This window comes from Lates calcarifer, unplaced genomic scaffold (assembly GCF_001640805.2).
Source record: "Lates calcarifer isolate ASB-BC8 unplaced genomic scaffold, TLL_Latcal_v3 _unitig_4449_quiver_2003, whole genome shotgun sequence".
Taxonomy (NCBI): domain Eukaryota; kingdom Metazoa; phylum Chordata; class Actinopteri; family Centropomidae; genus Lates; species Lates calcarifer.
The window spans coordinates 2,596-19,021 of record NW_026116907.1 but is presented as its reverse complement, the minus strand read 5'-3'; the positions used below and the strand labels follow the sequence as shown (position 1 = coordinate 19,021).

Below are 16,426 nucleotides of genomic sequence, written 5' to 3'. Positions count from 1 at the left end.
GTCCTGACACACTCCCCAATGTCAACCCCCCCCCCCCCCCCCCCCCCCCCAGCAAGGTAATGTTCCCACCTGACCTGGGCTCTAAACTCCCCAGATCCCAATCTGATTCAGTACCTGTGGGACCTGCCTAATATTGCATAAGTCACCCTCATACTGGGGGGACCTATTTAAAACAGCTCTGACTTGTTGGGGCTTGGACATGGGATATCTGAAGATCTCCTGTAGTGTCTGGCCACCGGAGGGTCATTGCCAGCAGATCCTTTGGGTCTGGGTTGCGGGATGGGACTTTCATGGATCTGACCTGTTCTGGATCATCCCACAGATGTTGGGTCAGATTGGGATCTGGGGAGTCTGGAGGCCAGGTCACCTTGGGCTCTTTGTCGTGTTCCCAGAGATATTTCTGAGCAGTTTTGTGGTGTGGGGGGAGCATTATTCTGCTGGGGGAGGCCCCTGACATGTGTTGAGTGTTGTTGCCATTGGAGGTGTGTACTTGGTCTAAAACAGTGTTTAGGTGGGTGGTATGTGTCAAAGTAACATCCAGATGAATGAAGGACCCGTGGTTCCTCAGAAGAACATTGTATTGTAACAAGATGATGAATGTCATTCACTTCAGGCTGACAGTGGTTTTAATGTTATGGCTGATCAGTGTATGCTGTAAAGGATCCTAAAAAGGACTTGGCAAGACAGTTTTCTTTGTTTTTCATGATGGTCACCGTATCATAGAGCCATAAATTCATGCCATGTCTTGATCCCAACCAATCATCAGTCATATCTCTGTGTGATGTTGGAAAGGGAGGTCAAGAAATTATAAACATCCTATCAAGAGAATGCCAAACCAACAGTTAGTGATATAAACCTAACGCTAGAGAGCACTATGTCATATTACTGGTCAATGTAAAGTAACACGTTGTAGGGGTCGCACTAGACAGGAAAATACAAATAATTCTGACACATTAAACTTTTCGTTAGGGCATTGCGAGGCATACCAGACGCTACACTGCTGTTCTATATTATCTACAAGGTCTGTTTGACAAATGTGTTTGGGCCTGACACTGGAACTTTGTTGGCCACAACAACATTTTGTCACAATAGGTTTGAATTTATGTAATAAGAACTGGGTCTATGGCTTCTCAACTTCAGTTTTGGGCAAGTTTTACCTTTCACCTAAATGTTTGAAAGAGTATTCCACCAATGTAGTATTACAGCCTTATTACACTATCAGACTTATGATGGACAGTTTTTTCCAAATCGATACAACAGAGCTAGAGATATTGTTTTTTTTATTCCACAGGTGTGGTGAGCTCACTTCTTTCTATCTCCACACCCCTCAATCAGTCTTCAGCCCAAACCACTGCTGACTTCAGTAACATCACTTGAGGACATTTATCAGACTTTACAAAGCTCCCCTTGGAGACACAAAAAGCTTTATGCAGTTCTTTCTTACATATGTTATACTCTGCAAGTTTGAGGGAGAGGAAGTAGATGTAATTTAAAGAATTTTCAAACCATCATCAGAGTGTTTTAATATATAGATACACTATGTCTTAAAGCATGTTGGAAGGGGTTTTTTCACAGTGTGTCAGAAGTGGTATTGGGGAATTGAAAAAATGAGAAAACATTATCACAGCTGTCAACATCATGTCATCATAGAGCTGCACAATCACAAAAATAAAGAAGAAAGAGTTTGACTTGAAGTTAGGTGCTAAAACCATCTCTCTAAAGCAAAATGGTCCATGACAAAAAGAGGAGCCACTCAACAGGAAGCAAGAGCCAAGGTGATGGACAGAATAGAAGAATATATTCTATTCTAGATGATGTTACACTGTTGGGTGCAACAGAAAACACCTGACTCATGCAATACATCTGGAAGATTCATGAATTTTGTATGACTAAGAGAAAATTGCAAATAGGAGAAAATGAGTGAATGCCACAAGGTTTTTCTTATGTTCTTTGTATGCGTATTTAATACTACTTATTACCACAAATCTGTTCATATTAGTGGTTTGTGCATGAGGAGAAATGCTCCTGCTAAATTTTTATTTTGTATTTCATGTGGACCAGACCTTGACAGCTATCATATTAAAACTGTTGTCTGCATCTGTCCGGGAGAATCCCCCACCCCGAAAAATTTTTTAATAAAATTGAACCATCCCTAATTGGCTGCATACCCTCCATTTTCTCCCAGGCCCTTGTGCTCGGGTCCCACACCTCCCACATCACACCTCCCTGTTTCACTGTTACACAAGGCACTGCTCACTCTCAGCACAGCACTCTGCCTCAACTGACTTCAACTTTTATTTCATCTGATCACAGAGTCTTTTGATTTTTCTCCAGGTTGAGCTTCCTCTCGGCCGTGCTGTCAAAGAGACGTGATTGAATGCACCGTGTGTGTGTGTATGTACCTGTCTGATGGGTTCGGGGACCCGGTAGCGGCAGCAGGAGTGTGTGAGGCGTACAGCAGTGTCCAGACTGATCTTGTGGCCCACAGACACGTACACAGGCTTAGAGCTCCTGTCAGAGCTACGCAGCGCCTGCACACAGACAGAAACATCAGTAACTTTTCAACATTCTGCTCTCTGTCTGATGGTGATCATCACACACATTTTGTTGAGTTTGACTTTTAGCAGGGTGTCTATTCTTTGAAGTCAGTGGCAACAAAACAACAAAACCTCTGTTAAAACTAGTTGTTTCTATTTTTGTGTGTCTGTCCTTTGCCACACCTTTCCAAGCACTTTGCCTGAGGCGGCTGTGAGTGGGAAGCTGTCTCCTCCTCTCTGCAGAGCAGCTATCTGCCGAGGTAAAGAAACAAAAATCAAAGTCAAAAAAGATTTACAGCATGCCAGAGCAAACAGCAGCAAACTGAGACAAACTGTTAACCTGCTGGGGAGACTTCACACTCTGGTCTCTTTCTCTTTAACCTCTGTGTGTCTTGACTTTCATGTCTAACTGAAGCTAGTATGTTTCAAAATTCTAAGATTAAAAAATCAACTGAATAATACTTTATGTTATTATCTGGCATTTTAATTTTTTTATGAAAGCCCAAACTAGGCAAGACAGATGCCTTGTATTCATGATTGGTGGATGATGAACTCAGGGTAACTGCTTTTTAAAATGACCTCTATTTAATTTTCTTCAGTAGAAACTAAAGTTTTGCTCTCACAGTTGAAGAGACAGTACAAAGTCAGACACAGTGATGTGGGCTGCTGTTGACAGGTGTGCTGTGGGTTATAGGCCAGAGCCATGAAGGGAGCTTAGCCTCCAAGGGGTGATGGATGGAGTGTCCACTCTACTATGACTGATTACAGCAAGCAGCCAGCAGGGAGACAGGAGAGGCTGCGCAGGGCCTCCGATCCCGGCTGGGATGAGGCCAACTGTGTGCGAGGGCATGTGTGCGTTGTTTGTGTGTTTGTATGGGAGCAAGAGATTTGGCTTCTATGAAGCAAGTATGGGACTGAAGCCAGAACAGCAGAAAGACAGAGCAAGTCATCAATAACACACTAGTTTGAGTTACAGCCAGGCTATTAGTGAGAAAGAGACATAGAGAAAAAAGGGAAAAAAAGAGAAAGAGATGAGATGGAAGGAAGACAAAGTGAGAGATGAGAGGGATGGAGAAGAAGAGTAGGAAAGCTACACTGGTGGTAAAAAGAGAGGTAAGATCAGACAGATGCTGGGCAACAAGAAACTTCAACACAGATATCATTTTCCAAAAACTGAATCAAGGACAAAAAGGAAGAAACAAAACAGTTTCTCTCCTCTTTCATCCTTTTCGTTTTGTCTCAGCCTCGGCACAGACAAAAACACACTGCACTCCCCTGTCTCTGCTCAAGCACAGACACATTACATTTACATCTTGTGGGAATTCACTGCAAGTAACAGAGCGACTAGAGAGAAGGTAGGATGAAGGGTTTTGTTCAAGGACACTTCAACGGGATGCATGTATGTTTTTTAATGGACACACTGACTGCTTTGGGGACTACACTGCAAAGACTCTTTTTCTTAATAAGTTGTCCAGTCCATTATTTAGTGGTAAAGAGAAAAAAAATCCAGCAGACTAGAATAACTGAGTTTTCTCACACTACAGCTTAATTATTTTCTTGATTTAAAGGGATTACTTCAACCTCTTGAAAATTCAGTCTTCCAAACTGTTCATGTCAGTCTGCAAGTTGTAATTTAGAGTCAAAAACATTAGGAATTTCTGACAGCTGCAATACTTTCTGCTTGGTGGAAAGAGTGTCAACAAAATGGCTGCAAAGCCTCCATTGACTAATACAAGTGATTCATCACATTTAAAAGAAGCTGTACACTGTCTCTGGTTTCACTTGTTAATGAACTGCTCCAAATTTTTCATACCACAAAATGTGTTAATTTAGGCTGAATTAGCTTATTTATTTAAATGATGACTACAAGGCAGTGGAGGTGAAGAAGCTTGAATATTCCAAAGTCGGAAAACAGGATGATTTCCTATTCTTCCCATTCTGCCAATACTGCAGGAATGCAGCACAAGTACAGAACTAGAATCAGAATGTGGTGAGCATAGCTAGCTAACAGACTGGAAGCAGGGGGAAACAGCTAGCCTGTCTCTGTCCAAAGTTCAAAAATACACCAACCTACCCACCTCTGAGGCACACTGAGTGGCATGACTGATTTTATCTGTTAACTTCAATCACAAACATAAATGTAAAATGACTAGTTGGATTTCTGAGTTGAAGTCTTCCTTCAGGCTTCCACACATTTTGTACTGACTGGACAGTCTCAGTCTTATCATTTCTATACATAGACACAATTTGTAACATACTTGCCAACTTCTGTGTGATTTCAGAAAGTCACTGTACACTGCTGCTGTTCGCTAACTGCTAATCACGTTCAGGCTCCAGCTCTGTACTAATAATGAACAAATATGAGAGTAATATCGATCTGCTCATCTCACTCTCAGAGAGATAAAGACTAAGTGTGTTTCTCAGAATGCTGAGCCATTCCTTTAAGAAGCTCTTAAAGGCTTAATATGACGATAAACTAGTTAAGATCAATGTGTTACACAGTGTATCGATGACTGTGGATACAGGACCATCCTGCAACAAATTATGTGTACTTGTGCTTTTCAACCACACAATACTTTTGCTAGAAATTATTTTATTTCCACATTCCACATTAATTCCTTCAGGAATCTGTGCACCTGTGTCTTATAAAGACACACACACACGCACAAACACATGCAAACACACACCTCTTTTACTCTTGAGGCAGGTGCATTTAATTACTGCAACAGAGAGAGAGTTCTGTCTGGAGCCTTCAGAGACACTTCTCAGACTGAATATTGGTTTTTGAAAACACTGTGTGCTGTAAATGTTTTTGGAAACCCTCTATGACATCTAATTGAGTATGGCAGCCTATCGCTTGTCAGTGGTACGTGGTGGTGTGGCTTGTAGAGCCGGTAATGGCTAATCTTATTTCTAAACGGCTAATTTTCTGAAATTTGGTAGGGAGCCTGACGGCTTGTGTTTCACAGATTACCTCAAAGCTAATTTCCCCACCAAGCGATCAAACACTGAAGCTGGTGTCAAGGCGTTGCGATTCTGTGCGTGCCTGTGGACAAATTAGACGGAGCCCCAGAGACTGACAATTACATCAGTATGGACGGGAAGGGACTTCTAAAATTTCATGCACAGCAGCTGATTCAAAGCTGATCGCTTGAACCCAAAGAGGCAGCACAGACGTGTGATGCCGATGCTACCTGATACCTAAAATGATCATGTCTGAGCCAGTAGGATTTTGGCCCAGGTTGTATCAGTACGTGCATGTGACTGCATACTCAAGAGGTGATGTGTCTTGTGTGAACACAGAGATCAGATTCCTTCCCAAAGCAGAGACAAACCAACATTTTCTGATTCCACAGCCACTAACACTAATTGCGGGAGATGGATACACTCCTGCAGAGAATTGAATTAGCATGTTATACTACTACATGAAGACTGTTGGGGTTACAAACAGAGTGTATTGCCTGCTAATTGAGTTAGCAGTGAATCAGATGAATGGTAGAGCCATCCACTCTGGCTCCCTTTTGAAAAGCACTTGTCATCAGCATTACAGGAAATGCCCATCACTTCTCCTCTATGGTTTGACATCATCTACGAAATATTTACATATTGATGTTTTCCTCAAGTACAGTGCTGAGATTAGTTATTGCCAATGTCAGAACACACAAAAAAAGTTAGGTTGAGGGATGACACATACATTAACAACACAGTGTGTAAAGTGTAAATGCATCTACAATCCACATGTAGAGGTTATGCAAATGTAAACATTTGAAAATATCTAAATGTTCTTCTTCTTCAGAAATCCAGGTCAAAAATGGAACGTGACAGACCAGATTTTGATGTGTATAGCAAAGGCACAGGTGAAGATATAATCCAGTTACATTCCATGACACACCACAACATTTTAGATGCACATTTTGTTTTATAAGTTAAAAAATACTATGTTTATCTCACTATCTTAGATAGCAGCCAGATGCCTGAGCATGAGTCAGACTTAAATTCTACTTGATTTTGTTCTTTCCCCAACAGGTCACAGAGGCTCCACCGAAACAAAGTGAGCATTTGCATATTAATGACATCCAGATTTTACTGTCCCACAGGTATACTTTGACCAACAGGTATTTGTTCCACTTTGATTTGTATTCAAAAAGTCACATTAGCATTAGCTACACAAGGAGGCCTTGGCTTACAATAAAAGTCACACTGTCAAAACAGTGTACACACCAACACACACACACACTTGCAAGCGCATACAAATAGATGTTTAAGTGTGAGTTCATATGCACATACAGAGATGCACATTGAATAGCAATTGAGGATTCTGTCCTTTGTTTGTCCCTCTCTGACATTTCTTCACTTTTTTCATGGAATGCAGTGAGTAAATACAACAGAAAAAAGTGATTACACTTTGAAAACTGAAAGTGTGCTCTTCTCTTTTACAGGAAAGGCCTTTATACATGTCTGAATATGATGCAGCACATCAGCATCTTTATTACATTTATTGTTCTGCAAGACAAACCACAGAGTGACAAAGCTCCACAGCACAGAAAGGGAAAAAACAACACTAAAGAAGTGACCATCTCACCTGTGACTGGTGCTCCTCACTCTTGTACACACCCTGCACCTGCAGCAGGTTCTTGGCCACACCAACACATGGTAGCCCTGACAGCACTCCCAGATGACATGCCAGGCCGAACTCTGCAGGGTCCAAACCAGGACAGTAACAAAAACCGAATCAGCTCCAATATAAAACAGAACTATAAAACAGAGCTGGAATGAACCTGAATTTAAATATGTGATTTAATGAAATGACATCACTATACAGTCACATTCAAAATATTTGTCAGGTGTTTACTACAAGATCTATTTATTATAAGTTGTGACCTGGCCTAGTCGTACTTCTGCGAGTCTCATTCTTAAAAATTACTTAAAGGAACAGTTCAACATTTTGAACAAAAAAAACATGTTCATTTGCTTTCTTACTGAGAGCTGTCAGTAAATCAGAAGAGTATAATTTCATTTATTCAAAAATAAATGTTTTTATTTTCAGCTGTGGATTAATTTACATTTGGTGCTTTTGTGAGTATCTCTGGCACAAGTGTAGTGCATGTGGGACTGACTCAAAATAAAGTACAGTATGTGTGTTCATGGTAATTCAGGAAAATATCAGCCAGTGTAACAGTGTGGCTCACTGGTATATTTTCAATATTTAAGACACCAGTGGAGCTCTGTGGCACAAAGCTGTATCAGGCTTTGAATACACAGGCAGTACTTGTTAGTACCAATTTGTTGATACTAACTTTGTTGCTCCATGGGAAGCACAGAGAATATCGCCAGCCTTATCCTTTATGTACAGAGGTAAAGTCGGGGCATAGTTAGCTTAGTTTATCTTGAAAAAGACTGGAAACAGGGAGAAAACAGGGAGCTTGTCTGGCTTTGTCTGAAGTGAATCAATATAGCTACCAAAAGCTCTAAAGCTGACTCTAGACCTATTGTATCTTGTTTGCTAATCATTCCATAAACAGGAATGTGTTTGTTTTATGTTTGTGATTGTACGGGGAGTTGGCAGTATGTGAGTCTTTCCTCTGGCTTCAGGCTAAGTAAGTCCAGCTCTGTAGTTAACACAGAGGCATGAGATTAATATTGATCTTTTCATCTTATCCCTGGAAAGAAAGCAAATGAGCCCTATTTCTCAAAATAAGAGGACCAACATTTAGGCCACTGAGGTTGTTAATGCAATGTGAACTTTAGCCATAAATCACTCTGGGTAACTGATAGCAATAGACCTTTCTCACAGCACAGCTTTCTCGCTTTTTGACTTGTCACAGCAGGAAAAGCACAGGTGTAACAAAGTTTATTAATGACAGCCCAGTTCCATTAAGTATCTTTCTAAGTCATTACAGTGAGCCAACACACATAAAGTTATTATGGGACTGGGTAATGCACATATTACCCAGTGCTTTTCTACTCCAATTATAGGCCAGTCCTTTAATGTCTAATTCCATAAATCAAAAATTAGGAACAGATATTGCAGAAACATTCCCTGGGTCAGTATAGACCAGTGTGACTTACCTCTGTAGTGGAAGAGACCATTCCCATCCACAAACACCACCTGTTGACAAGGAAACACAGCAAACACACAACTGAAATTAACTGATCTATAGCACAAACAAAGCTATAGCTGTTACCTGTTCATTTTTAAAACATTCATTTTTTTCCAGGGTTTTGTCTAGCAGGCATGGCATAGAGGGGAAAGTACAGGTGTAATGAATAATGTTAATTACGGCCAATCACACACTTGCCCCCTCTTATGCTTATTATCCCTCCTTATTGCTTATGGACATTCTTTGGTCATAACTGCAACTACATACAATGTCAAATGAAGAGTGAGAAAACAGTGTCTTCATCCTGAGCTTCAAAAGTTAAAGTTAGTGAGAGACAAAATCCTCAAACTGATATTCTAACTCTTCCAGCTCTGACACAGCAGTGAATTCTGGAAGCTGAAGCTCACTCTACAGACTCTCTTCCTGCAGTGAATTGTAAGTGACAGGAAAAGCTAACTTCAAAGGTTGCAGATAAAGGGACTGCGGTAGAGGTAAGACTGTGTGTGTGTGTGTGTGTGTGTGTGTGTGTGTGTGTGTGTGCATGCGTGCGTGTGTGCACGCACATGTGGTGGGCAAAACTGTATATGTGAGAGACAGAGAGAACAGAGGAGCTATGTCACAGTAACTGCAATGTATTCAGTGTATTTTAATGTGCATGAAGTAAGGTACGGTTTACAGTTTTTGAAAAGCCCAGTAATATCAGTAAGTTGTTGGGTGTGTAGCTAACTTGTAGCTCATTTAAAAAAACTAATTCAAAATTTCCACTCACTCATCTCCACAGTTCATCCCAGACACCACTAAAATAAATGAGCAAAATCCCCAGCCTCATCTGTAATTTAAGATTAATAATAGCATTGTAAACTGAAATGCTAATATAATATTGGCATGTAATGTTAACATGCTTGCAGGTAGTATGTTATAACTACTAAAACTAATTCTAAGGTGTAAGCATTTTTGCATGCTGCCTTTAGCATTGACATCAAAGCATGACTGAGCCTGGGTCCACCAGAGGCAACAATTAAATACAAATAGACTGATTCAAGTCTGACATGGACTGGTCTTTTTATTGCCTCTGAACCACTCTGATATACAATGGCACACAGCATGGTATTTCCTCTGGTGTCACAGTTAATAATAACTTACCTTAGCATAAGACTGGAGGCAGGGGGAAACTGATAGCCTGACTTTGTCCATATTTTAAAGGGTGCTACATCATGTAGCAAACCATTTACCCCTTCACTCACTACTTCTGTGCAGTTCCTCTGGCTATAATACAGGTTGCCAGATACATTTGTCAACACAAACTGACATTTTTACATTCCTGTTTGTGTTGAACAGCTAGATAATGTGCTAATTCGTTAGTTTTAAAGATTTAATTCTGCATATTTTTTGGATAGAGTCTATTGAGTAGGCTTAATCACAGACAGGACAATATCTTCTCATCTCACCCTTGGAAAAATAACAAATAAGTACATTTCCCAAAATTTTGAACTACTCCAAATTAAGTCATACTTTAATCTACATTTTACATGTAATAAGAGTTCAAGTCACTGCTAATGTAGCTGTAGCCTCTTAGGCACTGGTTTAACACAAGCAAAAGCAAAAAATAAAGAATCAGCTATGAGGAAATGGTTTGCCTCACACCAGAACTCGACTCAAGACCATATCAAAGTATCTTGATATAAAGCACACATGAGGAACAAATAACAGGTGTGACACAGAGGATCCAAAGCAGGTCTAATACCTATATCAAGTACCTAACAACTAGTTATGACTCCACTAATGTATGTGTGCAAAAGCTGACCTGAGGGAGAAGTGTGGGCTGGTTCTCCTGCAGCCGCTGCAGAGCTTCCAGGAGGAAGGGGGTTTCTCTGAAGGCCAGGAAGCCAGCTATGTAGGGGGCTGTCAGGGTCACCATCTGACTGTCCTCATACAGCACCTGGCATGAGGGGGACAGACACGAGATTTTGTTTATGACTTTTTTTCAGGGCAGCATGGTGGCTGAGAGGCTGTGATCAAACAGTCAGCTCACTATAATAACACTGGGTTTGGATACAGAAATCTGTGGTCCTAAAAGGAGCTAAGACAGTGACATCATCAGGGTTCAGGTGCTGCATGCTTCAGACAAATGTGTGCCCCCCAGTGTATATATAAGGGCGAGTCCATAGACACATACACAAGCTGTGCAAGATGATCACTAACATCCCCCATCTGGCACAAAATGAAACATCTGTTACTTCTTGTTGATTAAAGGCTGCGAACATATTCTGAACATCAGACAAAGTTATTCTATTTCAGTTACCTGCTGTGTTCATAAGTGGACACTTAAATTAAGGTTATGCAGCTTTAAAATTAAACTGAATCAAATAGCATGTTTTTTGTTTGCTACAGCATAACAAGCATCTTAGTTTACTGAACTAGCGACCATACAAACATCCACTGGAGCAGGGCGGGCTAGTCAGCTACTATGCTAGTCAGCTGAAACATACTGAACCACATGAAAAGTAACCTGCTAATGTCAACATCAGTTTTGAGGTTCAGTGATGCTAATAGGTGTGGTCCATCAAAACACAGTTTATCCTTAGCTACAGTTAGCCAGCACAAGTTTAATTATATTGTTTTTTTCTTTCAGATTAAGATTCTTTTGACATGAATTTTCGCTATAAAAAAGTTGTTTGTTCAGTTGGACTTGATGAGGACTGCTCCATGAGAAAGTGATATTTACAGAAAGTAAATTTATAACCCGATCACCAGATTGATACGACTGTGTCCACTGGTAAAGTGCACTCGTGATTTAGCAGGCTAAAGTCTTCTGGCTAGCAAATGCTCATATAAGGCTGGAAGTTCAATGAAAATGTCCTGTTTGGTAATATAGTACAAGTCAACGGAGGTGGACAAAGCATTCCCTTTGGCTTAAGGCTTAAGTCTTGGCTATGATATCCTGAGTTAAGACCCAAGTCAAATGTAAGTCCTGTATTTCAAATACTAAACAAGTCATTACTGTATGTACCTAACACCAAATTTATTTCCATTTAAAATCTTAATTTATTATTTATTTATTTATCACTCAAATAAATTTCACAACACTGACTCTGTATGCCATTGTATGTTATTCCTGTAATACAGTCTTAATATCCAATCAGGATAATCTCAGATATCATCTGTTTGCTCATCTGTCTGCACTGCCAAATGGACCTTCTCTTGACTGAGTCCACAGCCCTGTTGTATGTCAGTATGTACATGTGTTTTGTAAGATGCCGACAAGAGCAAACAAATATTTCTCACTTAAATATGAAAAACATGTTATATAGTTAAGGTTAAGGCTCTCCAACTGAGAGTCTTTGAACTGACATTTTAAAATGAAACTCTGGTTAGGTTTATGACTTGGCTTCTTAAAATGACGGAATTTTCTCAGTCTATCCGGAAGCTTTTATTTTTAAGTTAGTATTCATCAACAGGCATCATGCACCTCTGAACCTTTCTATCTTTGTACCAATCTATTTTAAGCAACACCATCCTCCACTATCCATATCTCCAATGGTGACCTTCTTACTGCACTAAGTATTAATAGGATTCTGGAGACCAGAGGCTGCAATGCTTTGGTGCTCGAGATGCTCAGCAACTTTCTGACCAGTTAGGAAAATGTTTTTCTGCAGTGAGACGTGCCAAGGTCTCAAATGCTGTAACATTTGACACAAACATATTTTGTAAAGGCTCTGAGCAGCAGCTACAAATGAAACATGCAAGAGCTCAGGACTGTGCACGGCAACAGGCCCACAGAGCCTTGACACAAGGATGTTTTCTCAATAGACAGAAATGTCAGGTACCTTTCAAGATATGTCAGTGACTTATGTTTGACAGCAGTGGCCTTCATCCCTCTCCACAAAACAGCAGTGATGAAACATGGCATCTTGGTATGTGGTATTGGTATTGTTGCCAAGAATTTCAATAACTAGGACTGTTCATGCTGACAAGGATGTTTACTCTAATTTACAGTTTAAAAGTGTTAAGCCTCTGTTTGAGGCTAGTTTATTTAAAAGTACTAAACATTTGCCTTTTTTCTATTAAATCAGCAGCAGTGGACAGACACACTGTGCATTATGTTACAAGTATTACTTTGTGTCATAAATGGCCTTAGGTGGCAGTGTTAGAGTAAATTGAAAGCAAGCAGGGAACATAATCACATTATTGGACAGAATTTCTGAGCAACATTTCATTAGCCTTGTTGGATCCATGTATCAACAACATACACTGACAAATATCATTAATTATAATGGGTTATACAATGGAAGTGTGCCAGTGGCCCTCATTAATACACAGATAAACAGCAGGAAAGAGGAGTGCTTATGAAAGGCTACACAGAAAAGTAAATATATTGAAAATTGAGACTGCCAAGGTCACTATAACAACAGCTGGCTTAACAAGACTCGACTTTGAGTTGTTTTGTACATTAAACTGCAGTTCTTGTGTGTATTACCATTGTTTTCTATACTCGACAAATCTACTTTTTCATTTAGATTAGACACCTACCACTTTATAGGTAAAGGATATTAAAATCCACTGCAGTTATCAGAGGAGGCACAGTTTTCACCTGTTCCTGTCATTTGGCTTTAAGGAAGTTGAGTTGTGAGGGGAGCAGCTGATTGGACCAGGGTGGATGGCGGAGATTTTAAAACGCTTTCTGGAGAGGCTGGATTCGCTTTTGCCTTTTTCCCGACACCCAACCAGACCGTGCCTGCTTAGATTGATCTACATGTGTGTGAAATTGTACATTGTGTAAATAATTGCCTAAGAGCAGTTCAGGTAACTGTAGGTGTGAGAAGCCTTTTCTTGTTGTAACCTGTTTTCTCACCAATGAACAGACAAAAAGAGTAACTGACTCTGAGTAGAACAAATAAATGTGTGATATGTCAGACTTTACAGTTGTGTGCCCTGTTGTGATTCCTGTAAAATATCAAGTAATGAGTTTGATATGGACCTAAAGTAACAACCTGTGAGAGAAAAGACTCTAACATGTGTTTAATAAAAACAGCTCCCAGGTACTCGACAGTATATCTGGACATTGCTTAAAGTTCAAAATTAAACAGAAAATCACAGGAGAAATTATCAGTGATGTTGAGGCATTAGTAATCATTTCAGCAGCAGCCAGACAGCCTTAGTAAAACTATGACTACTTTGCTGAAGTCAGCTTGTTGTTGTCACCATGAGGTTAGGAGTGATGAAAAAGTAGCAAACTTAGCAAACCCCTTACTGAGACCTTGCATTCAACTATCCAAACACAAACTGCCAGAGACATGCATTCTGTCATTACTGCTGCTGCTGTTGCCTTTTTCACCACTAAAGGTCGACAAAGCTCGCAGATCCCCAGGGTCATCTGTAATTATTGGACGCAGTGAGTGGACAGCTCACCTCGAGGTCGGGGTAGCTTAGTATCACGAGCTGGGCGCACGCGTTGACGTCGTCCCCTTTGATGAAGGAGAGGTCCACTCCACCAACTCTCTCCAGGCCAGAGAAGTCTGGACTCCTCTGCCAGTCCTCAGTGTCCTCCTCCACCACCTGCTGTCTCAGACGGGCCTGCTCACTGCACAAAGAGCAGATTACTAAGCTTTCACCCACATAACACAAACAGATACAAATACACATACGTGCTAAAAACACTCTTGAGATTTGTTTATGTCTGTAATATTAGTAAAAGTCAACAACAGAGCTATTATTCAATTATATTACACTGTAAAACACACTACATGTAGATTTTCATCAATAAGAAAAACAAGACTGTAGCCACCATTCAAGACACCAAAGTCATGTCATCTGTAATAGTTTTGATATACATGAGAAGGGCTTTATGATATAACTACTCATCAATAAAAAGCATGAAGTATTTTATTCATCAGAACTGCATACCTGGCTCTACACCTGAATGTAGAGACAGAATTTGCAGAAGATACAATTTAAAACTTAAAAGAAAAAAAAAACACTTAATTCTAAGAAAACTGTGTTTGGCTGATGATTGGTCAAAACTTTCCTACAGTTGGTTTAAGGTCTAAGGTTTCTTCTGTGCAAAAGTTTGACCGCTCTACTTTGAGACCAGAGATTATGAAGTAGACTTTGTGATTGTTGATTTAAAAAACAAACAAAAAACAAGTTTAGTTATATCTGGACTGAGAATGAACAATCTGTGAGATAAACCAGGCTCAAGGTTCACACACTGATGATACATCTCCCAGCTGGACTTTCACAGCTCCACGGGGCTTGTGTGAGCACACACACAAATCTGAGCTGGAGATGACAGGCAGCATAAGGACATAATACAGAATCATGGTGTTATCACTGGCCTTGTCATTACAAACTCACAAATCAATGGCTGCTGAGGAGGAGTGGTGGCACAGGCCCAGGGCTGCTGGCAGACAGAGTTACAACACAGGGGACACAGGGACACAGACAAATGTAGTAACATCTGTCAGTACCTTCTGGACCCTGGTTTGTTATTCAACAAGCTCCTATTTCACGTTAGCAAATAATAAGTAAGTGGAAAATAAGTGGCTACACTGTTGGAGCTAAGTGCCATTGATAGTGATAGTGTTATGCTGAGTATAATTCCGGTATACAAATAACAAAGTAATGTCTGACCTTTCCCACTGTCTGACCAGGTCTTCTGCAGGTGGAGCAGACATGTGTCAGCGTGATGAAGAGGACACAACCAGCCGCAAGAGAGGTAGTCTTTAAATGACATTTAAATGATAGAGGCAACGTGAAGACCGAACACGCTGTTTTTGCTTCCGTATACAAACGTCACTGGGGAGGCGGAGCCTGTGGCAGAGTTAGTGTCGTGTTATACGGGTAAATGCTGCTATCTAGTGGTTAGAATGGCAAATTGCACGAACAAACCAAACTAACAATCTGATCTGTGGACTAGTCTGTGATAACAAGAACATAGTGAGTTATAGAGACATATATGATCACTGCAATTATTCATTACAGACAGATGACACTGATCAGAAAAAAGTAATACTATTTCAGCAAAGAACATTTGCTTTCCAGTGGAACATATTAACCTTAACCCCACAGGAAATAAAATCCAAACTGGATGACTGGAATTCTCTCAAAAATTAAGCTGAAAGAATTAATATCAATATAAATCATTTTTAAAAGGCTGACAATGTGAATGGTGGTCCACTAAACAAGCATTACACTGAGAATAAGAAATTAACCCTGGTGTCAAGACAGGAATTCTGTATGGACCAAGATGGACATGTACATTGATGAGAATCATTCACCAGAGGAGACAGAATACTGGCAGTCCATGATACAGCACCTCTTATAATACTGCTAAAGATAAAACCTAGATAGATCTGATGGAACAGTGTGATACACACAAGTGGACCATGAGAGGATGCAAAGGCACATATGAGCTCATCTTCCAATGAAGACGTTTTTGACCATTGAAAACAGTAAACCAGCAGGGTACAATAAATCCCAAGTCTTGAAGCCATAGGAACTACAGTAACAACAGGACTTAATTTATCAGTTGAACCTCTATGGCATATTTCATCAATATGTAATGTATATATATATATATATATATATATGTGTGTGTGTGTGTGTGTGTGTAAAATACTGTGTACCTCAGGGCTCTGCTCTTCTCTTTACTTCACCTCCTGACCAAATTATACATAGCTATGGAATTTATTTCCACTGTTAATCTGATTATACTCATAATTACAGCAGTAACAGGCAATTCAAGGCTTACCTGGCTTCTGTAAAAGCTGGATCTTATTAAACTTCCTG

General features: G+C 40.1%; 1 protein-coding gene across 1 annotated transcript; it reads right to left on the bottom strand.

The window, feature by feature from the left end:
• Positions 1–2,383: 2,383 nt before the first annotated feature.
• LOC108899631 (endonuclease V-like) lies at positions 2,384–15,423 on the bottom strand (the record flags this gene model as incomplete). Its single annotated transcript, XM_018700177.2, has 7 exons — positions 15,269–15,423; positions 14,048–14,219; positions 10,443–10,577; positions 8,607–8,646; positions 7,120–7,232; positions 2,721–2,789; positions 2,384–2,531 (listed from the first exon to the last, which is right to left on the bottom strand). Coding segments are annotated over exons 1-7 (721 nt in total), but the record flags the coding sequence as incomplete, so codon positions are not given.
• Between the last annotated feature and the right edge of the window lie 1,003 nt (positions 15,424–16,426).